Source organism: Calliphora vicina, chromosome 5, assembly GCF_958450345.1.
Source record: "Calliphora vicina chromosome 5, idCalVici1.1, whole genome shotgun sequence".
Lineage (NCBI taxonomy): Eukaryota > Metazoa > Arthropoda > Insecta > Diptera > Calliphoridae > Calliphora > Calliphora vicina.
In genome coordinates, this window is record NC_088784.1 from 16,819,424 (window position 1) to 16,843,292 (window position 23,869).

Genomic DNA, 23,869 nt, shown 5'->3' on the forward strand with positions numbered 1-23,869 from the left:
GCGCTTTACTTTCAGCTCAAGTTTAATAAACCAGATAATTAATTCCCTAAAGAAAGTACCACATTTTAAAATCTTATTTAGTTTTGATACATTTAAAATAAAGTACGTTTCTGCTACTTTTTCAAAAAAGTACCAAAATGTAATAAAAACATGCTGATTTACTAAGAAAATGAAGCGCGAGTTTTTAAAACAATTGAAATAGTACTTTTTTAAAAAGTACTAAAATTTTAAAAATTAGCCAAATGTAAAGAAAACATGCTTTTTTGATACTTTTAAAATAAAGTACTTTTCAGGTACTTTTTCAAAAAAATACCAAAATATAAAAACTTAACTGCTTTACTAATAAGGTAAAGCGCGAGTTTTTAAAACAATTGAAATAGTACTTTTTTAAAAAGTACTTTTCGGATACTTTTTGAAAAAAAAGTACCAAAATTTTAAAAATGATCAAAATGTAAAGAAAACATGCTTTTTAGATACTTTTTGAAAAAAAGTACCAAAATTTTAAAAATTATTAAAATGTAAAGAAAACATGCTTTTTAGAGAGATTTAAAATAAACTACTTTTCTGGTACTTTTTCAAAAATGTAACAAAATGTAAAAAAACCGCCTGATATGCTAAGAAAATAAGGTGTGAGTTTTTCAAATAATTGAAATATGTAGTACTTTTTGAAAAAGTCACCAAAATTACCCAAATATAAGGAAATCAAGCTTTTTGATACATTTTAAATAAAGTACTTTTCTGGTACTTTTTCAAAAAAGTACTAAACTGTAAAAAAAACTGCTAATTTACGAAAATAAAGCGGCAAAATAAAGCGCGAATTTTTAAAATGGAAAAAGTACTTTTTGGGTACTTTTTGAAAAAAGTACCAAACTTCTAAAAACTTTTTTTTGATACATTTAAAATAAAGTACCTACTTTTCTGGTACTTTTTCAAAAAAGTACTTAAATGTAAAAAGAAAACAGCTGATTTACTAAGAAAATAAAGCGCGAGTTTTTTGAAACCATCAAGTTATTTTTGATACATTTAAAATAAACTACTTTTCTGGTACTTTTTAAAAAAATTACTAAAATGTAAAAACCTCAGCTGCTTTACTATGAAAATAAAGCCAATGTTTTTAAACAAATTAAAAATAGTACTTTTTGAAAAAGTACTTTTTAGGTACTTTTTAAAAAAAGTACCAAAATTCTAAAAAATAGACAAATGTAAAGAAATCATGCTGAAAATAAAGCCCAAGTTTTTAAACAAATTAAAAATAGTACTTTTTTTGAGTACTTTTTGAAAAAAGTACCAAAATTCTAAAAAATTATACAAATGTAAAGAAATCATGCTGAAAATAAAGCCCAAATTTTTAAACAAATTGAAAATATTACTTTTTGAAAAAGTACTTTTTAGGTACTTTTTGAAAAAAGTACCAAAATTCTAAAAAAATCTACAAATTTAAAGAAATCATGATCAAAATAAAACCCAAGTTTTTAAACAAATTAAAAATAGTACTTTTTGAAAAAGTACTTTTTAGGTACTTTTTGAAAAAAGTACCAAAATTCTAAAAAAATTATACAAATGTTTTTAAAAAAATTAAAAATAGTACTTTTTAGGTACTTTAGGTACAAAATTTAAAATAAATCATTTTATTAGTATATTAAAATACATATGTATGTAGTTTTATTAATTTAAAAAAAAAACTTGCTAATAAATTTCTTTTATTTCTTTAACTTACAGGTACCAAATTTCCATTCATCATGAAACTTTGCTTCTCCTCCTCGAAGAGCATGAATGGCGCCTGGAATAATGCAGCCAACGAGGGTATGATCGAAAAAGAAAATGAGGCCGAACTCAAGCAAGATGTAAATTATTGAAGAAATGATAATATAAGCATGCAATTTTCATTATATTATAATAATAACAATAATAACAACCAACAGCAGCAGCAACAACATGAAATTGTAATTAAACTAGAGAAGTTATAGGCAGCAGCGCTGCAGCAGCATTTCACAAAAATAAACAATAAATTGTGAAAAAAACAAATATTTCAAAATAAAACAAAACAGCATGAGGTTTTATTAACAACAAAAATTTATGAAAAAAGAAAGAAATAAGAATTTTGAACTTATAAATACGTTATTTAAATTTAGTTTATTTTAATTTTGTTTTTCTTTTTTTAATATTATTTTTATATGCTAATATATATATATATATTATATAAAAAATAAATCGTTATGTTTTTCGTTTCTTTTAGTTGTATTTTAATTATTATTATTATATTATTCTAACTGTAATTTAGTTTTAAAATTTTTATTAAATTAATATGTTTTATTTTTGCAATAAAATGAAAGGAAAGGAAGTTTAAAGCTTTGCTAAATTTTAATTAATAATTTTATACTTTTTTGTTTGGGTTTTTTTTATTTTAAACAAAAAAAAAATAATGTAATTTATATAAAAAAAATTATAAGATAAAGCATGAAAAACAGAATGCTTTGAAAAGAGTTAAGGATGATTTTGACAATATAATACAAAAAAAACAAAAAAATTAAAAATTTCAATAACAAAAAAATTGAAAAATCTTGAACTTTAGCAAAAAAAAAATAAAAAATAACATAAAACACAAAACATTGTAAAGGAAAATTCCTAACACACAAAAGAAAATTTATTAATAACACTTAAAAATGTAATGATGATTGGGTTTTGCTTAAATTAAATTAAAAAAAAAACAACCACAACAAACAAGTAGTATTATAAAAATAAAATTTAAAAAATTAAAAAAAAAACAAACATAAATGTTAATTTTATATAATTAAGTAAGATGTGCTTAAATTTAAAACAAAACTGCATGTAAAAATAAAACAACACGCCTCCTTTCAAGCAAAAAAAAGGAAAAACAAGGCGTTAATATTTGAAAAACAACAAAAAAAAAATTGCACAATTTTTACAAATTTACAATTTTACCAACCATTTAAATAAAAAAGACATTTTTTTTGTGCTTATTTTTAAAATTAATTAAACTAATTTATAAATACTTAATAATTTTATTAAATGTTTTTTTAATTCCTTTAAATTAATTTCTATTGTTTTTTTTTTTAGTTGTGTTTACTCTTACTTGTTTTCTTTTGTATGCAAAACATTATTTTAAAAATAAAAAAAAATAAAACTGTTTTTATCTTTTATAATACTAATGTTTTTTTAAGTATGTAAATTAATCATGATATAACAAAAGAAAAAAATAATGCTACAAAAAGTTAAACGAAAAAGAAAATTTTAAAAATATTTCCAAAAAAAAAAATAGTTATCGATAGTTCTTTCTCCCAAAATAACATCAGAAAGTAAAAAAATTTACAATTTTAAAACAATAAGAAAAGAATGTCAAAAATATGTCATAAACATCAATTTTTAATTCTAATAGTCTAAATAACCACATTACGGGACTTTCTATTTCACAAAACTTCACTGATACTGGAGAACTAACAGACATTTTATCAAAATTTCCATGACCCACTAAATGTTCTGATTCATAGAATCACATAGATTCTTGGCTATCTCCTTCAGTAACATTTTTTGGAAAGCCCATATCATTTCCCTACTACTGGACAATATAGTCAGCATAACCCCTTAAAAGTTCTGATTCATAGAATCACATTTTATCCTATATCCCAGGGAAATTATTGTTCAATCTCTCAAGTAGGTCCTTTTGACTGCCTCCTTCATTTAGTCAAAAGTCAACTGGAAAATAACATTTTATTGCTGCTGACAATCTTTCATAAAGGGGGGGATTTGACAATTCTGACTCAAATATATTTTTTGTTCCAGATTTTCTATTAAAACCAACTTTTGTTCAAAGAAAACTTCCCAATCGATAGCTGAACTTAGAAACTATGGGGTAAAATGGGCATCATTTTGTTTATGTTAAAAAGTACCAAAAAAAAAAAACTTCTTTAAAAGCTACCAAAAAAGTACTTTAAAAGCAATCAGCCCAATTATGAATAAAAAATTCCGCTGGAGTTTGTTCCCCGGGAGTTTTTTTCCCATTGAATTTGAATTGGTAAAATGAGAAAGGGGAAAAAACTCCCGAGGAATTTTTATTCATAATTGGGCTGAAATGTCAATCTAGAAAATGTATCAAAAAAGTACCAAAATTCCTAAAAAGTAAAGAAAATGTCAAAAGTACTTTAGCACTTTAAAAAAAATAAAAAAAAGTACCAAAAATTTAAAAAGTACTTTTTTTTTAAAAAAGTACCAATGTACTTTTCAGCAAAAAGTACCAAAATTGAATTTTTTTATATGTAATAAAAATTTTTTATCAAAAAGTATGAAAAATTCAACAAAGTACTTTTTTTAAAAAAAGTATAAAAGTACTTTTCTTTAGTACTTTTCGGTAAAAAGTACCACAGTCGATTTTTTAAATATGTACTTAAGTATTTTTTTCTTAAAACGTAACAAAAATGAAACAAAGTACTTTTTATGAAAAAGTACCAAAGTTTCTTTAGTACCATTCTAAAAAATGTACCAAATTACATTTTGTTTAATTGTACTAAAGTTCTTTTTTAAAAAAGGTACCAAAAATTACTAAAGTACTTTTATTGTAAAAGTACCAAAGTACCTTTCTTAAGTACTTTTCGGTAAAAAGTACCATAATAGATTTTTAAATATACACTGAAGTATTTTATACTTAAAACGTACCAAAAAAGGAATAAAGTACTTTTTTAAAAAAGTACCAAAGTACTTTACTTTAGTACTTTTTTGAAAAACGCACCAAAATGTGTTTTTTTTTAAATTGTAAAGTTCTTTTTTCAAAAAATGTACCAAAAATTACTAAACTACTTTTATTGTAAAAGTACCAAAGTACCTTTCTTAAGTACTTTTCGGTAAAAAGTACCATAATAGATTTTTAAATATATACTGAAGTATTTTATTCTAAAAACGTAACAAAAATGAAACAAAGTACTTTTTTTAAAAAAGTACAAAAGTACTTTTCTTTAGTACTTTTTTGAAAAACGTACCAAAATACATTTTGTTTAATTGTACTAAAGTTCTTTTTTCGAAAAGGTACCAAAAATTACTAAAGTACTTTTTTTTATAAAAGTACCAAAGTACCTTTCTTAAGTACTTTTCGGTAAAAAGTACCATAATAGATTTTTAAATATACACTGAAGTATTTTTTTCTTAAAACGTAACAAAAATGAAACAAAGTACTTTTTATGAAAAAGTACCAAAGTATCTTTAGTACCATTCTAAAAAAAGTACCAAATTACATTTTGTTTAATTGTACTAAAGTTCTTTTTTCCAAAAGGTACCAAAAATTACTAAAGTACTTTTATTGTAAAAGTACCAAAGTACCTTTCTTAAGTACTTTTCTGTAAAAAGTACCATAATAGATTTTTAAATATATACTGAAGTATTTTATTCTTAAAACGTAACAAAAATGGAATAAAGTACTTTTTTGTAAAAGTACCAAAGTATTGTTCTTTAGTACTTTTTTGAAAAAAGTGCCAAATTACATTTTGTTTAATTGTACTAAAGTTCTTTTTTAAAAAAGGTACCAAAAATTACTAAAGTACTTTTATTATAAAAGTACCAAAGTACCTTTCTTAAGTACTTTTCGGTAAAAAGTACCATAATAGATTTTTAAATATATACTGAAGTATTTTATTCTAAAACGTACCAAAAAAGGAAGAAAGTACTTTTTTTGAAAAAGTACCAAATACTTTACTTTAGTACTTTTTTGAAAAAAGTACCAAAATGTGTTTTTTATAATTGTACTAAAGTTCTATTTTAGAAAAGGTACCAAAAATTACTAAAGTACTTTTATTGTAAAAGTACCAAAGTACCTTTCTTAAGTACTTTTCTGCAAAAAGTTCCATAATAGATTTTTTAAATATTTACTGAGGTAATTTTTCTGAAAACGTACTAAAAATGGAATAAACTACTTTATTTTTGGAAAAGTACCAAAGTATTGTTCTTTGGAATTTTTGTGTAAAATCAAACCAAATATTTTGATTAAATGTATGTACTAAAGTACTTTGTTTTAAAAATATGTCGTACTATTTTGTAAAAGTACCAAGGTACATATATTTAGTACTTTCCTCTAAAAAGCACTAAAATAATTTGGTTTTTAATTTTTTAAGTATTAATCAATAGAGTACTTTTTTGTAAAAAAGTACTCTTCATGTACTTTTCATTAAAAATACCAAAGTCCATTTATTTTTTAATCTTCTAAAGATTTTTTTTATAAAAAGTACTTTTCGTAAAAAGTACTTTTCTTAAAAAGTACTTTTCTTAAAATGTACTTTTCGTAAAAAGTACTTTTCTTAAAAAGTACTTTTCTAAAAAAAGTACTTTTTTAGAAAAGTACTTCTCTAAAATAGTACTTTTTTTGAAAATTTTTTAAATTTTTACTTAAAAACCAGCAAAAAAAAGATGTCCCCCCACAAACTCCAGAGTTTTAACTTAAATAATTTTCTTTGTTTTCAAAAAAAAAACTTGAAATTTCTAATAAATATGCTATTTTATAATTTCCATAATAAACTACAAAACCAAAAAAAAAAAAACAATTTATAAGAAAAAAAAAATGTGAACTACAGAGCTACAAATATTTTTGAATTTTCTTTTTTAAACAAACAAAATCTAAACAAACAAAAAAACCAAGAAATAAATTTTTTGAGAAAAATACTTTATGGATAAAACCAAAATAAAAAATATAAATAATAAAATAAATAAAAATAAAAATTCTATATCAGCAATAAAAGGCAACACTTTAAACAACCATATCAATGGCGTATTAAAAAACAAAACAAAATCATAACAAGAAAAAAAAAAGATATCTTAGTTTATAAATTTAGCAAAAGTAAAAATGTTTTTAAAAAATATTACAAAAAAAAACTAAACTAAATCTAAGGAAATTGAAAAGAAAAAACCAACAAATCATGAATTTTTCTAATAATTTTTTTTTTTCATTTAAATAAAGGGAGAGTGACTTAAAAAATAACTCTAAAATATATAAAGAAACAAAAACTAAACAATATTTTAGTAGAAATAAACACACCATCATCAACGAACTAATTTAAATTTAAAATTGCTAAGAAGAAAAATCTATAAAGAAAAACCAACACTTACACAACCATTTTCATACAGCGTTCAATTCATTTTAATTATAATTTATTTTTATTGTATTTCGGTTTAAAATAATTTTCCAAAAATCTCTTCTTTTTAAATTAAATTATTGTAAAAAATAAAAATTAGGTGTAAAACTTAATTAAAACTGTTTATATGTTGCTCTCTATTTAATTTAGAACAAGCAGAAAAGCAACGATCTTTACAGCTCCTAATTAATTAATTATAATTTTAATTCTATAAGTATAAGTTATAAGCTAAACACACATTATTCAAATTTAGACTTGACATAATAACAAATAAAACACAAACATAATTCAATAAAAATTATTTAACACAAACATTTTAAAAACATTTATTTTTAGTTTCTTCTCTCTTTCTCTCTCTTCTCTTAAACTCTTTCGCTCTCTGGACATGTTAGAACAAACCTAAACAAACATTTTAAAGGCATACTTTACAAATTTCTAGTGAAATGACAGGTTTTGCAAGAATTCCTAAACTGAATGACAGAAATCCCCAAAATGGGAAACATTAAATCTGGGCAAAAAAGTGTAATTTAAATTCCAAAAGTTTTTAAATAAGAAATATAGAATATTTAAGCCAAAAAAGTTATTTTTCCTGATTCCTAAAATGTTGACCGAAAATCCCCAAAGAGGGGGAAAAATATTTTCACTTAAACTTAGGAAACTTCGAATTTTTGAATTTTTTAATAAAAATTACCAAATTTTTTCGTGTTTTAAGAATTCCCAAAAAGTTTTGCAAAAATCCCAGAAAGGGGAACTTTAAATTTTTCCCTAAAAATTATTCAAAATTAAAGTTTAATATTTCCTAGGCGAAATAAAGAAATATTTTCACAAAAACTTTAATATTTTAAAGAATTCCTAAATTGGCTAACAGAAATCCCCAAAATGGGGAACTTTAAATCAAGACAAAAAAGGTGTAATTTAAATTCCAAAAGTTTTTAAATAAGAAATATAGAATATTTAACCCAAAAAAAATTAATTTTTCTTAATTCCTAAAATATTTAACGAAAATCCCCAAACTGGGGAAAAAATATTTTCACTTAAACTTGGGAAACTTAGAATTTCAGCATTTCTTAAATAAAATGATGAAAAAATTGCCAACATTTTTCATGTTTTAAGAATTCCCAAAATGTTTTACAAAAATCCCAGAAAGGGGAACTTTAAATTTTAATCCAAAAAATAAAGATTAATTTTTCCTGGGCAAAAAAAGGAAATATTTTCAAGAAATTTTAATATTTTAAAAAATTCCTAAATTGGCTAACAGAAATCCCCAAAATGGGGAACTTTAAATCAAGACAAAAAATTATAATTTAAATTGTAAAAGTCTTTAATAAGAAGTGTAGAATATTTAAGCCAAAAAAATATTTTTTTCTTAATTCCTAAATGTCTTATGAAAATCCCCAATATGGGGAAAAAAAGAATATCACTTAAACTTGGGAAACATAGAATTTTTGCTTTTCTTAAATAAAATTATGAACATTTTTCATGTTTTAAGAATTCCCAAAATGTTTTACAAAAATCCCAGAAAGGGGAACTTCCAATTTTAATCCAAAAAATAAAGATTAATTTTTCCTGGGCAAAAAAAGGAAATATTTTCAAGAAATTTTAATTTTTTATAGAATTCCTAAATTGTCTAACAGAAATCCCTAAAATGGGGAACTTTAAATCAAGACAAAAAAGTATAATTTAAATTGTAAAAGTCTTTAATAAGAAATTTAGAATATTTAAGCGAAAAAAAATAAATTTTTCTTAATTCCTAAAAAGTCTATTGAAAATCCCCAATGTGGGGATGAAAAGAATTTCACTTAAACTTGGGAAAATTAAAATTTTTGCATTTCTTTGTTTTTTATTTATATTGTTTTACATTTCTTTGTTTAGATTTTCGTTGTTTTAAGAATTCCTAAAATTTTTCTTGAAAATCCCATAAAGGGGAACTTTAATTTTTTATCAAAAAATAAAGATTTTTTTTTTGTTGTTCAAATAAGGAAATATTTTCAAGAAATTTTATTTTTTTAAAAAAATCCTAAATTGACTAACAGAAATTCCCAAAATGGGGAACTTTAAATCAAGGCAAAAATGTGTAATTTAAATTCAAAAGTTTTTCATAAGGAATTTGGAATTGTTAAGCCCAAAAAAATTTATTTTTCTCAAATTCCTAAAAAGTCTATTGAAAATCCCCAATGTGGGGAGGAAAAGAATTTCACTTAAACTTGGGAAAATTAAAATTTTTGCATTTCTTTGTTTTTTATTTATATTGTTTTACATTTCTTTGTTTAGATTTTCGTTGTTTTAAGAATTCCTAAAATTTTTCTTGAAAATCCCATAAAGGGGAACTTTAATTTTTTATCAAAAAATAAAGATTTTTTTTGTTGTTCAAATAAGGAAATACTTTCAAGAAATTTTAATTTTTTAAAAAAATTCCTAAATTTGCTAACAGAAATCCCCAAAATGGGGAACTTTAAATCAATGCAAAAATGTGTAATTTAAATTCAAAAGTTTTTTCATAAGGAATTTGGAATTGTTAAGCCCAAAGAAAATAATTTTTCTCAAATTCCTAAAAAGTCTATTGAAAATCCCCAATGTGGGGAGGAAAAAAATTTCACTTTAAACTTAGGAAAATTAAAATTTTTGCATTTCTTTGTTTTACATTTCTTTGTTTAAGTTGCTGTTGTTGTTTTAAGAATTCCTAAAATTTTTCTTGAAAATCCCAGAAAGGGGAACTTTAATTTTTTATCAAAAAGGAAATATTTTCTAGAAATTTTAATTTTTTAAAGAATTCCTAAATTGGCTAACTGAAATTCCCAAAATGGGCAACATTAAATCAAGGAAAAAAAACTTAATTTAAATTCGGGATCTTTAAATAAGGAATTTGACACATTTAAGCCAAACCAATTTATTTCTATTTAAATTCCTAAAATGTCGGGAAAAAATCTCAATCTGGGATCAAGAATTTTTCAACAATGAGAATTTTTGGTACTTTTCTGAATTTGAAGCCCTGAATTTGAACTCTTTCCTTAATTGTTAATACTCCCCCGTCTATACTTGACAATTAATGACGTTTGTTGTCCAGACAAAGTTGTCTGATCAAAAGCACTAACAAGTTTGCCATAACAAGGCAAAATTACTTTAATTTTTTATCTTGATAACCATTTTGACATTCATCATGACAGAAATTTAGCAGGTATTGACATAATGTTAAAAATACTGTAAGAAATTTATTTTGTTTACTTTTCTTCTTCTAAATGTATTGGCAATCCCTATAAAATGATAGCTAGCAGGGATGGAAAGTTGGTTAAATTGATGTAAAGCTATCAAGTGTTTGTTTACTGCATACTGATAATGTAACTGTTCAAAAATTCAGTTGAACTTAGGTTAGTGTTCCTCAGTTGTATTTAATTTAGGCATCTTTTTAAATTTATTTCAAATCTTTAAATCTCTTCTTTCTTATGTAAAAAATTATGATAATTTTATTAACAATATTAATCTAATGGTAGCTAACATATTAAATATAATTTTTTTTTTATAAATATACGAATTATTTGTTGTTTTTTTTATTATTATTTTATAGAAAAAATTTGTATTTAAGTTGAATTTTTATATAAAGGTACTTATTTTATTTATAATACAAAATATGTTAATAATTATTATTTGTATGTTATCAATTATTCAATATTAGTTTTTAAATAATAATTTTCCACATTTTTTCTCAATGATTACTTTAATTATTTTGTAATTATGATTTTTTTTTTTTTAACAAAAATCTGAAAATTTTCTTCAAAAAAATAAAAAAATTAAAAAAAAATTATAACTTCTTTTGTTTTTATATATGATTTTAGGCTTAATAACTGTTTAGTTGGCATTACTGCTTTATTTCTTTCATTCAGTGTAATAAAAGTGAAGTAGGCATCACTAATTTCGCTCAATTCTCTTTTAAAGAAAATGGCGGCCAAAGAAGAAGAAAACTAATGAATGGTGTACAGTGATGCCACTGATATGGCGCAATATTTGCGTTATTTGATTTTGAGCTGCAAATCAAAGCAATTTGCTCAAATTTACCTAACAATCTTAGAAATTGATAAAAAATTGTTGCAAAAAAAATTCGTTTATTCAGTAAAATACAATCTGTTTGAAGTAATTGCTTTATCTAAAAACAATGGCCGAGTTCAAACTTATTTTTTTATTATAATTTGTTTAAATTTTTTTTTTATAATTCAAAAAATGAAAACGCTAAATTTCCATAATACTTTAAATCCACAAAACCACAGTCCTCTACCCTTAAATTAAACCATAAAAAGTTCTCAAATATTTCCTTAAAAAAAAATAAAACATAAACAACAACATAAAATGCCAAACAAATTATAAATGATGATAATATTCTGAATTTTTAACATATCGAAATTTAATAAAAAATAAAATTTTATTTAAAATAAAAAAACAAATAAATAAGAGAATGATACAAAACTTCAAAAACAAATACATAATATTTTTAAAATTGAAAAAACAAAATTTTTTTTAAGTTGTTTAGCAAAATTATTTAGAAACAATTATTGGACATGAATTAATAATTATTTAGTTAAATTGAATTTGGATTGATTAAATTTGTTTACTTACTACAATATTAAAAATAAAAAAAACAATAACAATTTTTCTTAAAAAAAAACGAAAAATTTGTTTAAGGTTGTCAGAGTTGACTTGCAATAATTCCTATTTATTTAAATTTAACAATTAAAACAATATTAATATAATAAAAAAAAACAAAAATTATATAATTATTTTTCTTAAATTTTATATGTATGAGAACATTTTGTTATTTAATTTTTGATTGTTTGAAATAAATAATTTTGAGTATTGTTTTTAGCATGCTTTTTGTACTAAATAGAAAGTTGGTTTTTTTTTAAAAAAAAATTTAATTTACTTCATTTGTTTTCTTTATAAAATAGTTTGTGTTTCTTGTTACTTTACAAATTTTTATTTTTATTTCCTAAAAAAATAATAAAAAAATAAAAAATTCTCTAAACAATACCAAGTAAAATACAAAACTTTGTACACCGATTTGAATAGGTAATGCGCATTATGCAGAAAAACAAAAATAAACATATAAAATATAATTCTACATATATAAAAAATCTCTATATATTTAAAAAACCAAAAAAAAAAAAAATACAAAATTACATAAGAAATACATAAGAAATTAATACATGTACTACATATAAATACTTACAATACCACATAAAAATACTAAACTATATTATTATACTTAAAAAAAGAAAAACTACAAAACAAATACAACAAATTAAATTAATATTTAATTAATAAAAAATTCCAAAAAACAAAACAACATACATTTTTTTTAATATTAATTAATAACAATAAAGTAGATTTGTTGAACAAACTCTAAGCTAAATAATATCTGTAAAGGAAGTGTCAATTTTTTTTATTTTAAATAAAAAATAAAACAAACAAAAAACAAAACAAAACTTTAAAAGAATACACTACCACAACAACAACAACACTGCTTAAAACAACAGCAACAACAACAAAATGACACTAATACTCACTCTCGTACACATTAAATATATTTGTAGGCCAAAAATAACCGTTGTTTTAGTAACATCCTTTTTACTCTCTCCCCCCTCTCACGATCAAGAGAAATACATACTACATACAAAAAAAGAAACAGTTATTAAGCTAAACTACAAACAACAACAACACCATCAAAAACATCTACAAAAAAAACACCAAACATTACACGAAACAAAAATGGCCAAGATAATAAATGAGTGAAGGGCGAAATATTTGAAAACTTTTCGAAAATGTTTGTTTTGAAAGTAGATTTTTGGAATAAAATTATAATTTGAAAACTAAATTACAATTTTGAAAAAAAAAATACATTTACTTTTAGTACTAAAATATAAAATCAGTATGTACTAAAAAATAAATTTTGTACTAAAATATAAATTTAGTACTAAAGTATAAATTTAGTTCAAAAGTATAATTTTAAAACTAAAGTATAAATTTAGTACTAAAGTATAAATTTAGTACCAAAGTATAAATTTAGTACTAAAGTTTAAATTTAGTACTAAAGTTTAAAATTAGTACTAAAGTTTAAATTTAGTACTAAAGTTTAAAATTAGTACTTAAGTTTAAATTTAGTACTAAAATTTAAAATTAGTACTAAAGTTTAAATTTAGTACTAAAGTTTAAATTTAGTACTAAAGTTTAAATTTAGTACTAAAGTTTAAATTTAGTACTAAAGTTTAAATTTAGTACTAAAGTTTAAAATTAGTACTAAAGTTTAAATTTAGTACTAAAATTTAAAATTAGTACTAAAGTTTAAATTTAGTACTAAAGTTTAAATTTAGTACTAAAGTTTAAATTTAGTACTAAAGTTTAAATTTAGTACTAAAGTTTAAAATTAGTACTAAAGTTTAAAATTAGTACTTAAGTTTAAATTTAGTACTAAAGTTTAAATTTAGTACTAAAGTTTAAATTTAGTACTAAAGTTTAAATTTAGTACTAAAGTTTAAATTTAGTACTAAAGTTTAAATTAGTACTAAAGTATAAATTTAGTACTAAAGTTTAAATTTAGTTATAAAGTTTAAATTTAGTACTAAAGTTTAAATTTAGTACTAAAGTTTAAAATTAGTACTAAAGTTTAAATTTAGTACTAAAATTTAAAATTAGTACTAAAGTTTAAATTTAGTACTAAAGTTTAAATTTAGTACTAAAGTTTAAATTTAGTACTAAAGTTTATATTTAGTACTAAAGTTTATATTTAGTACTAAAGTTTATATTTAGTACTAAAGTATAAATTTAGTACTAAAGTATAAATTTAGTGCTAAAGTTTAAATTTAGTACTAAAGTTTAAATTTAGTACTAAAGTTTAAAATTAGTACTAAAGTTAAAAATTAGTACTAAAGTTTAAATTTAGTACTAAAATTTAAAATTAGTACTAAAGTATAAATTTAGTACTAAAGTTTAAATTTAATACTAAAGTTTAAATTTAATACTAAAGTTTAAATTTAGTACTAAAGTTTAAATTTAGTACTAAAGTTTAAATTTAGTACTAAAGTTTAAAATTAGTACTAAAGTTTAAATTTAGTACTAAAATTTAAAATTAGTACTAAAGTTTAAATTTAGTACTAAAGTTTAAATTTAATACTAAAGTTTAAACTTAGTACTAAAGTTTAAATTTAGTACTAAAGTTTAAATTTAGTACTAAAGTTTAAATTTAGTACTAAAGTTTAAATTTAGTACTAAAGTTTAAATTAAGTACTAAAGTTTAAATTTAGTACTAAAGTTTAAATTTAGTACTAAAGTTTAAATTTAGTACTAAAGTTTAAATTTAGTACTAAAGTTTAAATTTAGTACTAAAGTTTAAATTTAGTACTAAAGTTTAAATTTAGTACTAAAGTTTAAATTTAGTACTAATGTTTAAATTTAGTACTAAAGTTTAAATTTAGTACTAAAGTTTAAATTTAGTACTAAAGTTTAAATTTAGTACTAAAGTTTAAATTTAGTACTAAAGTTTAAATTTAGTACTAAAGTTTAAATTTAGTACTAAAGTTTAAATTTAGTACTAAAGTTTAAATTTAGTACTAAAGTTTAGATTTAGTACTAAAGTTTAGATTTAGTACTAAAGTTTAAATTTAGTACTAAAGTTTAAATTTAGTACTAAAGTTTAAATTTAGTACTAAAGTTTAAATTTAGTACTAAAGTATAAATTTAGCACTAAAGTATAAATTAGTACTAAAGTATAAATTTAGTACTGAAGTATAAATTTAGTACTAATTTTGTTATTTAGTACTAAAGTTTAAATTTAGTACTAAAGTTCAAATTTAGTACTAAAGTTTAAATTTAGTACTAAAGTTTAAATTTGGTACTAAAGTTTAAATTTAGTACTAAAGTTTAAATTTAGTACTAAAGTTTAAATTTAGTACTAAATTGTAAATTTAGTACTAAAGTTTAAATTTAGTACTAAAGTTTAAATTTAGTACTAAAGTGTAAATTTAGTACTAAAGTCTAAATTTAGTACTAAAGTTTAAAATTAGTACTAAAGATTAAAATTAGTACTAAAGATTAAATTTAGTACTAAAGATTAAATTTAGTACTAAAGATTAAATTGAGTACTAAAGATTAAATTTAGTACAAAAGTTTAAATTTAGTACAAAAGTATAAATTTAGAATTAAAGTATAAATTAGTACTAAAGTTTAAATTTTGTGCTAAAGTTTAAATTTAGTACTAAAGTTCAAATTTAGTACTAAAGTTTAAATTTAGTACTAAAGTTTAAATTTAGTACTAAAGTTTAAATTTAGTACTAAAGTTTAAATTTAGTACTAAAGTTTAAATTTAGTACTAAAGTTTAAATTTAGTACTAAAGTTTAAATTTAGTACTAAAGTTTAAATTTAGTACTAAAGTATAAACTGAAGTTTGAATTTAGTAATAAAGTTTAAATTTAGTACTAAAGTTTAAATTTAGTACTAAAGTTTAAATTTAGTACTAAAGTTTAAATTTAGTACTAAATTTTACTACTTAAAATTTTAGTACTAAATTAAAATTTTAGTACTAAATTTAAATTTTAGTACTAAATTTAAATTTTAGTACTAAATTTAAATTTTAGTACTAAATTTAAACTTTAGCACTAAATTTAAACTTTAGTACTAAATTTAAACTTTAGTACTAAATTTAAATTTTAGTACTAAATTTAAATTTTAGCACTAAATTTAAACTTTAGTACTAAATTTAAATTTTAGTACTAAATTTTAACTTTAGAACTAAAAACTAAAGTTTAAATTTAGTACAAATGTATAAATTTAGAATTAAAGTATAAATTTAGTACTGAAGTTTAAATTTAGTACTAAAGTATAAATTTAGTGCCAAAGTATAAATTTAGAATTAAAGTATAAATTTAGTACAGAAGTGTAAAATTTGTAATAAAGTTTAAATTTAGTACTAAAATTTAGTACTAAAGTATCAATTAAGTATGAATTTAGTAGAAACTTGATACTAAACTGCAATTTTAGTACTAAATTAAACTTTTAGTACTAAAAGTTTACAACAAATTCATAATTTTTTTTTGCAAAATCATAATTTTATTACTAAAATTTTCTTGTAATTTCAAATTTGTCTTTAAAATAGTTCAACCCTTTTTCCATTTTTTCATTTTGGCCTTAACTTGAACATAACAACAAAAACACATTACATACAACCAACAACATAAAGAACATTGTGTAATCGTAATAACTGGTGATAAAAATATATAACAAAAAAAAAAAACAAAGTACTTTATAAGATTTAGGAGGGCTTTCGTTTTGAAACGTACGATTAGCAAAAGGAAGTAAAGTTTATTTGATTATTAATAAAAAAACAAACTTGATATTTTAATGTCTATATAGAAAATAAAAATATATATATATATAAATAAAAATTTAGTAGATATTCCTTAAAAAACAAACAACAACATTATTATACAAATACTTCAAAGAAAACATATTTAGAAGAAAAATTTTTCTTCAAAAAAAAAAATAAAAAATAAAACATTTTAACGAAAGCTAGAGAAACGAATTAAATTTAACAAAAAAATATTGAAAAAATAAAACTGGGTTAAATTTTTGATATTATTTATGATTTTAAGTTTTCTTACTAAATGTCTGTAGCGAATTTGTAGCATCATTCATACATATTTCTAAGGCAAAAAAAAACAAACAAATAAATAACATTTAATTAAAAGAAATTTTAGGTCATATCAATGTATTAAAAAAAAAAGAAAATTTTAATTATATAAAAAAAAACACAAAAGTTTAAATAAAAGTATTATTAGGAGTCTCATAAATAAGATGAAGTAAGAAACAGAAAATCCCCCCTTAATATAAATCTACTTATAATTGGAGGCTAAATGTCTCTAAGGAAAGTTTGAGGTACAATTGGTAGTTGTTTAATAAATACATAATTTAAATTTTATTAAAAAGTGTGCAATTATTTTATTTTTTAGTTTTATTGTTTAATATTATTAGGATTATGTTAAATTGGGGGTTTTGAGTAGAAATTTCACAGAGAGAAAGAAACTGAAGTATACTTTTAGTATCAAATTCTAATTTTACAATAAAATTTTGAATTTAGTACTAAAATTTCAATTTGGTACTAAAATTTAAATTTAGTACTAAATTCAAAATTTTATAATTTTAGTAGAAAATTACAATTTTCCTGCTTAATTTTACATTATAATTGTGAATATAGAAATATATTTTAATTTTAGAAATATATTTTAATTTTAGAACTAAATTATAATTTTAGTAATTAAATTTTAATACCAAATTTTAATATAAAATTGTGAATTTGGTACTAAGTTTTAAGTTTAGTATCAAATTTTAGTACTAAAATTATAATTTTAGTACTAAATTATAATTTTAGTAGAAAATTTAAATTTTAGTACTAAATTATAATTTTAGTACCAAATTTTAATACTAAATTGTGAATTTGGTACTAAATTTTATATTTAGTATCAAATTTCAATTTTAGTACTAAATTATAATTTTAGTACTAAATTATAATTTAGTACTAAAATTATAATTTTAGTACTAAATTATAATTTTAGTACTAAATTATAATTTTAGTACTAAATTATAATTTTAGTAGAAAATTTAAATTTTAGTACTAAATTATAATTTTAGTACCAAATTTTAATACTAAATTGTGAATTTGGTACTAAATTTTATATTTAGTATCAAATTTCAATTTTAGTACTAAATTATAATTTTAGTACTAAATTATAATTTTAGTACTAAATTATAATTTTAGTACTAAATTATAATTTTAGTACTAAATTATAATTTTAGTACTAAATTATAATTTTAGTACTAAATTATAATTTTAGTACTAAATTATAATTTTAGTAGAAAATTTAAATTTTAGTACTAAATTATAATTTTAGTACCAAATTTTAATACTAAATTGTGAATTTGGTACTAAATTTTATATTTAGTATCAAATTTCAATTTTAGTACTAAATTATAATTTTTGTACTAAATTATAAGTTTAGTACTAAATTATAATTTTAGTACTAAATTATAATTTTAGTACTAAATTATAATTTTAGTACTAAATTATAATTTTAGTACTAAATTATAATTTTAGTAGAAAATTTAAATTTTAGTACTAAATTATAATTTTAGTACCAAATTTTAATACTAAATTGTGAATTTGGTACTAAATTTTATATTTAGTATCAAATTTCAATTTTAGTACTAAATTATAATTTTAGTACTAAATTATAATTTTAGTACTAAATTATAATTTTAGTACTAAATTATAATTTTAGTACTAAATTATAATTTTTGTACTAAATTATGATTTTTGTACTAAATTATAATTTTAGTACTAAATTATAATCTTAGTACTAAATTATAATTTTAGTACTAAATTATAATTTTAGTACTAAATTATAATTTTAGTAATTAAATTTAAATTTTAGTAGTAAATTATAATTTTAGTAATTAAATTTTAGTACCAAATTTTAATATGTACTAAATTATGATTTGGTACTAAATTTAAATTTTAGTACTAAATTTCAATTTTAGTACAAACATAAAATTTGATCACAAAATTTCAATTGTGTATTAAATCTCTACTTTTTTAAGGTTTTAACATTATAATTCTACCCACTGCCCCTAACCCTTTCTCCATTTTGTATCATACACCTGTTATTTACTTAGTTAAATGAAAATTTCACCTAAATAGTTTAATATAAAAGAAAAAAATCCATTAATTCCTTTAACATCTTCCAATTCGTTTTATTATGTTATAAAGAAAAATACAAAAAAAGCAAACATTTTGTTAAATATTAGATAAAGGTTTATATTATATTTTTTTAGCACACACATAAACACACACAAAAACTTAAGGATTTGAAAACAAATTGATTTAAAAACAACACAAAACATATAAAAACACCTAATATTTTTTTGAAAACTAATTGTTTAGTAGGCATAATTAAGAGAAATTAAAACGAGATTTTAAATTGAAAATAATTTGAATTGAACACAGGGCAGTTATTTAAAAATGTCTCATTAATAACACTTACATATAAACATAAAAAACATATAAACACTTACATTTAAACACATTAATTACATATAATACACTTTTAACACAATTTTTTACTCATTAAAAGAGTAAAAATATGATCTCATGAAACATTTTTTGAGTCAGGATAGGATGTGTTATTTAAGTTATGCTTAAGCTAAATCATTTAAACACTTACATACATTATATTACATTACATTTAAAATACACTAATTACACTTACATTAATACACTTTTCTAACCATTTACCTATTAGTGATCGGTAAAAGTAAATTTTTTTCTATAATTCTATAATTTTTGAGTAAATCTGCGTTACATATTTTAAGGCTTAAGTTACTCACTTTATACACACATATAAATTTTTTAAATAATACATAAATTACCTATAAAACATATTTACATACTTGGTATATTTAGAAAATACATAAAAATACAATTATTTACATGACCCCCCCTTCAATTTAAGTAGTAACACAACAAACATCCACACAAAATATAAACAAAATAACTGTTTAATACTCCATTTTCCTTACACGCTCTTACGCTCTCTATAAAATCAACAAACCAACACTTACACTCACACATGCATTTACACAACATAACAAAGCAAAATGTAAACAAACCCAAACACTTACACACAAAACAAAACATTAAGAAATGAAAGCAACAACAACAACATCCATAAAGTAGTTACACTCTTTTAAACCAACAATTGAGTAAAATACCGTTAAAACATGTTAATTTACATTTACCACAATAAAACCATCTCAAAATAAAAACAAATAATAAAAAGCAAAACAACCGCCATCTTTTTTTTTGGTTATCATTATTATCATTTTTGCAAAACAAACAAACAAAACCAATCACTCAAATTTTTCAATTTAAAACAGCAAATACCACAAAAATATACATAAATAACCAACCGCAAACAGAAAAAATAAGAAAAGAAATTTTAAATAAATTTAAACATTAATACTACCTAAAATACTGAAAAAAAATACTACTACTTAAATATATACTAAAATACTAAAAAAAAACTATGGAAAAAATGCAAATTAATACATACTACATATATATACCTACTAAACTAAAAAAAAAAAATATTGAACAACAAAAACAAAATCACAACAGCAAAAAAAAAAATTTAAATACATATTGAAAACTCCAAAAATGAGCAACAAAATTTTTGTTTAACAACAAAAACAAATGAAACAAACAAACAAATGAAAATATTACCAAAAAAAAATTTATTCAATAAAACTGCAAAATTCAAATTATACACCATAAAAAAAAGAAAAACTAAAAAACAACTTGTTTTATTTCCGCACCAACCCAACCAACCAAGCAATCAAACAAAAACCAAGACACAAACCCCAAATGGAAACGAATAAACATTAAAGACAGATTTGTCAATACATAAAACTAAACATGTGAATTTTTTTAATATTCAAACAATTTTCATTAAATTTTTTTTTGTTTTTAAAGATATTTATAGCAATAAATTAAGATTTATAGCAAATTGTTACAAAATAATTAAAGTTTTGTTCAGTAAACAACAAATTGTTTACAAAATTTTCAAGTTTTTTAAATAAAACTAAAATTGTTTGAAAATTCTGAAAAATACAAAAATTAAAACCTTTCCAGACATATTTTGAATATCAAATCATTTTTATTTGAAAATTTGTAATTTTTTTAAAAAAAAAAATGTAGAAAAAATTTAAAATTTATTGAAAAATTTAAAATTTTTTAAAAGAAATATAAAATTATTTCAATATTCAAATTTTTATTTGAAAACTTGTAATTTTTTTTTTAAAAATTTAAAATTTATTAAAAAATTTAAAATTTTTTAAAGCTAATTTTAAAATTATTTCAATATTTTGAAGTTTTTTCAAAAGTTTTTTTAAATAAAATTGAAAAATAAAAAAATTATAACCTTTTCAGACATATTTTCAATGTCAAAACATTTAATTTTATTCAAATAATTTTTATTTGTAATTTTTTAAAAAAAAAATTTAGAAAAAATTTTAAATTTTTAAAAAAAAAAAAAAAAAATTATTTCAATATTCAAATAATTTTTATTTGAAAATTTGTAATTAAATTAAAAAAATTTTTAATTTATTCAAAAATTTAAAATTTTTTTCAATATTTTGAAGTTTTTCAATATTTATTTAAAAATTTTACAATTTGTTACAAAATAATCAAAGTTTTGTTCAGCAAATAAATAATTGTTCAAGTTTTTTTAAATAAAATTGAAAAATAAAAAAATTAGAACCTTTTCAGACATATTTTCAATGTCAAACCATTTTATTCAAATAATTTTTATTTGAAAATTTGTAATTTTTTTAAAAAAAAAATGTAGAAAAAATTTATTGAAAAATTTAAAATTTTTTAAAAGAAATATAAAAATATTTCAATATTCAAATAGTTTTTATTTGAAAATTTGTAATTTTTTTTAAAAAAAATTTAAAATTTATTAAAAAGTTTAAAATTTTTTAAAACAAATTTTAAAATTATTTCAATATTTTGAAGTTTTTTTGGAATTTTTTTAAAAAAGTTTTTTAAATAAAATTGAAATTTTTTAAAAATTTTAAATAACAAATTTCTGAAAAATACAACAATTTAAAATTTTGAAAAAAAATTCTGAAAAATACTAAAATTAAAACCTTTTCAGACGTATTTTCAATGTCAAAACATTTTATTTTATTCAAATAATTTTTATTTGAAAATTTGTATTTTTTTTTAATAAAAAAGTAGAAAAAATTTAAAATTTACTCAAAAATTTAAAATATTTTATAACAAGCATAAAATTATTTCAATATTCAAATAATTTTTATTTGAAAATTTGTAATTTTTTTAAAAAAAATTTAAAATTTATTCAAAAATTTAAATTTTTTAAAACTAATTTAAAATTATTTCAATATTTTGAAGTTTTTTCAATATTTATATAAAAATATTACAATTTGTTACAAAATAATCAAAGTTTTGTTCAGCAAATAACAAATTGTTAAAGTTTTTTAAACAAAATTAAAATTGTTTATGAATTTTGAAAAATAATTTCTGACAAATAAAAAAATTAGAAACTTTTCAGACATATTTTGAATGTCAAATCATTTTTATGTGAAAATTTGTAATTTTTTTTAAATAAAATTGATATTTTTTAAAAATTTTGAATAACAAATTTCTGAAAAATACAAGAATTTGAAATTTTGACAAAAAAAATTTAAAATTTATAACAAACAAATATAAAATTATTTCAATATTCAAATAATTTTTTTTAAAAAAAATTTAAAATTTATTAAAAAATTTAAAATTTTTTAAAACAAATTTTAAAATAATTTCAATATTTTGAAGTTTTTTCAATATTTATATAAAAATATTACAATTTGTTCCTAAATAATCAAAGTTTTGTTCAGCAAATAACAAAAGTTTTTTGAAACAAAATTAAAATTGTTTACAAATTTTGAAAAATAAAAAAATTAGAACCTATTCAAGCATATTTTCAATGTCAAACCATTTTATTTTATTCAAATAATTTTTATTTGAAAACTTGTAATTTTTTTTTAAAAAAATGTAGAAAAAATTTCAAATTTACTCAAAAATTTGAAATATTTTATAACAAATATAAAATTATTTCAATATTCAAATACTTTTTATTTGAAAATTTGTAATTTTTTTAAAACAAATTTTAAAATTATTTCAATATTTTGAAGTTTTTTCAATATTTATATAAAAATATTACAATTTGTTACAAAATAATCACAGTTTTGTGCAGCAAATAACAAATTGTTCAAGTTTTTTTAAACAAAATTAAAATTGTTTATGAATTTTGAAAAACAATTTCTGAAAAATAAAAAAATTAGAAACATTTCAGACATATTTTTAATGTCAAATAATTTTTATGTGAAAATTTGGAATTTTTTTCATATTTTGAATAACAAATCATTTTTATTTGAAAATTTGTATTTTTTTTTTAAAAAAATGTAGAACAAATTTTAAATTTATTTAAAAATTTAAAATTTTTTATAACAAATATAAAAATATTTCAATATTCAAATAATTTTTCAAAAATTTAAAATTTTTTAAAACAAATTTTAAAATTATTTCAATATTTTGAAGTTTTTTCAATATTTATATAAAAATGTTAAAATTTTTTACAAAATAATCAAAGTTTTTTTTCAGCAAATAACAAATTGTTCAAGTTTTTTTTCAATAAAATTGAAATTTTTTAAAAATTTTGAAAAAAAAAAATCTGTAAAATACAAAAATTAGAAACTTTTCAGACATATTTTTAAAGACAAATAATTTCTATTCGAAAATTTGGAATTTTGAGAAAAAAAAATTCAAATTATTTTAAATTTATTCGAAAATTTTAAAATTTTTTAAAATAAACTTAAAAAACATTTAAAATTATTTCAAAATTGTTAAGTTTTTTAATGTCTGTATAAAAATATCAGAATTTTAAGAAGTTTTCATTTTACAATTGTTAAAAGAAAATATAATTTTTATAATGTTTCGTAATTCTAATAATTTTAATTAGAAATTTATTCGAAATTTTTGAGAGTCTTAAAAAAATTTTGAATAAAAATTCAAAATAATTTCAAAATATTCAAATTTTTTTTCTTAAAATTATTGAAAAATACTTCTATTTTGCTTTAAACAAAT

At 19.4% G+C, this 23,869-nt stretch overlaps 1 protein-coding gene across 7 annotated transcripts in view; it reads left to right on the forward strand.

Moving 5' to 3' along the window:
• sm (smooth) overlaps positions 1-3,164 on the forward strand; it is a 220,148-nt gene extending 216,984 nt beyond the window's left edge. For all 7 annotated transcript variants that reach the window (XM_065510522.1, XM_065510523.1, XM_065510525.1 and 4 more), the window contains one exon: positions 1,720-3,164. In XM_065510522.1, the coding sequence (XP_065366594.1) occupies positions 1,720-1,856 (137 nt within the window). In that variant the 3' untranslated portion in view covers positions 1,857-3,164. The remainder of the gene's footprint in view (positions 1-1,719) is intronic.
• The last annotated feature ends 20,705 nt before the right edge of the window (positions 3,165-23,869 follow it).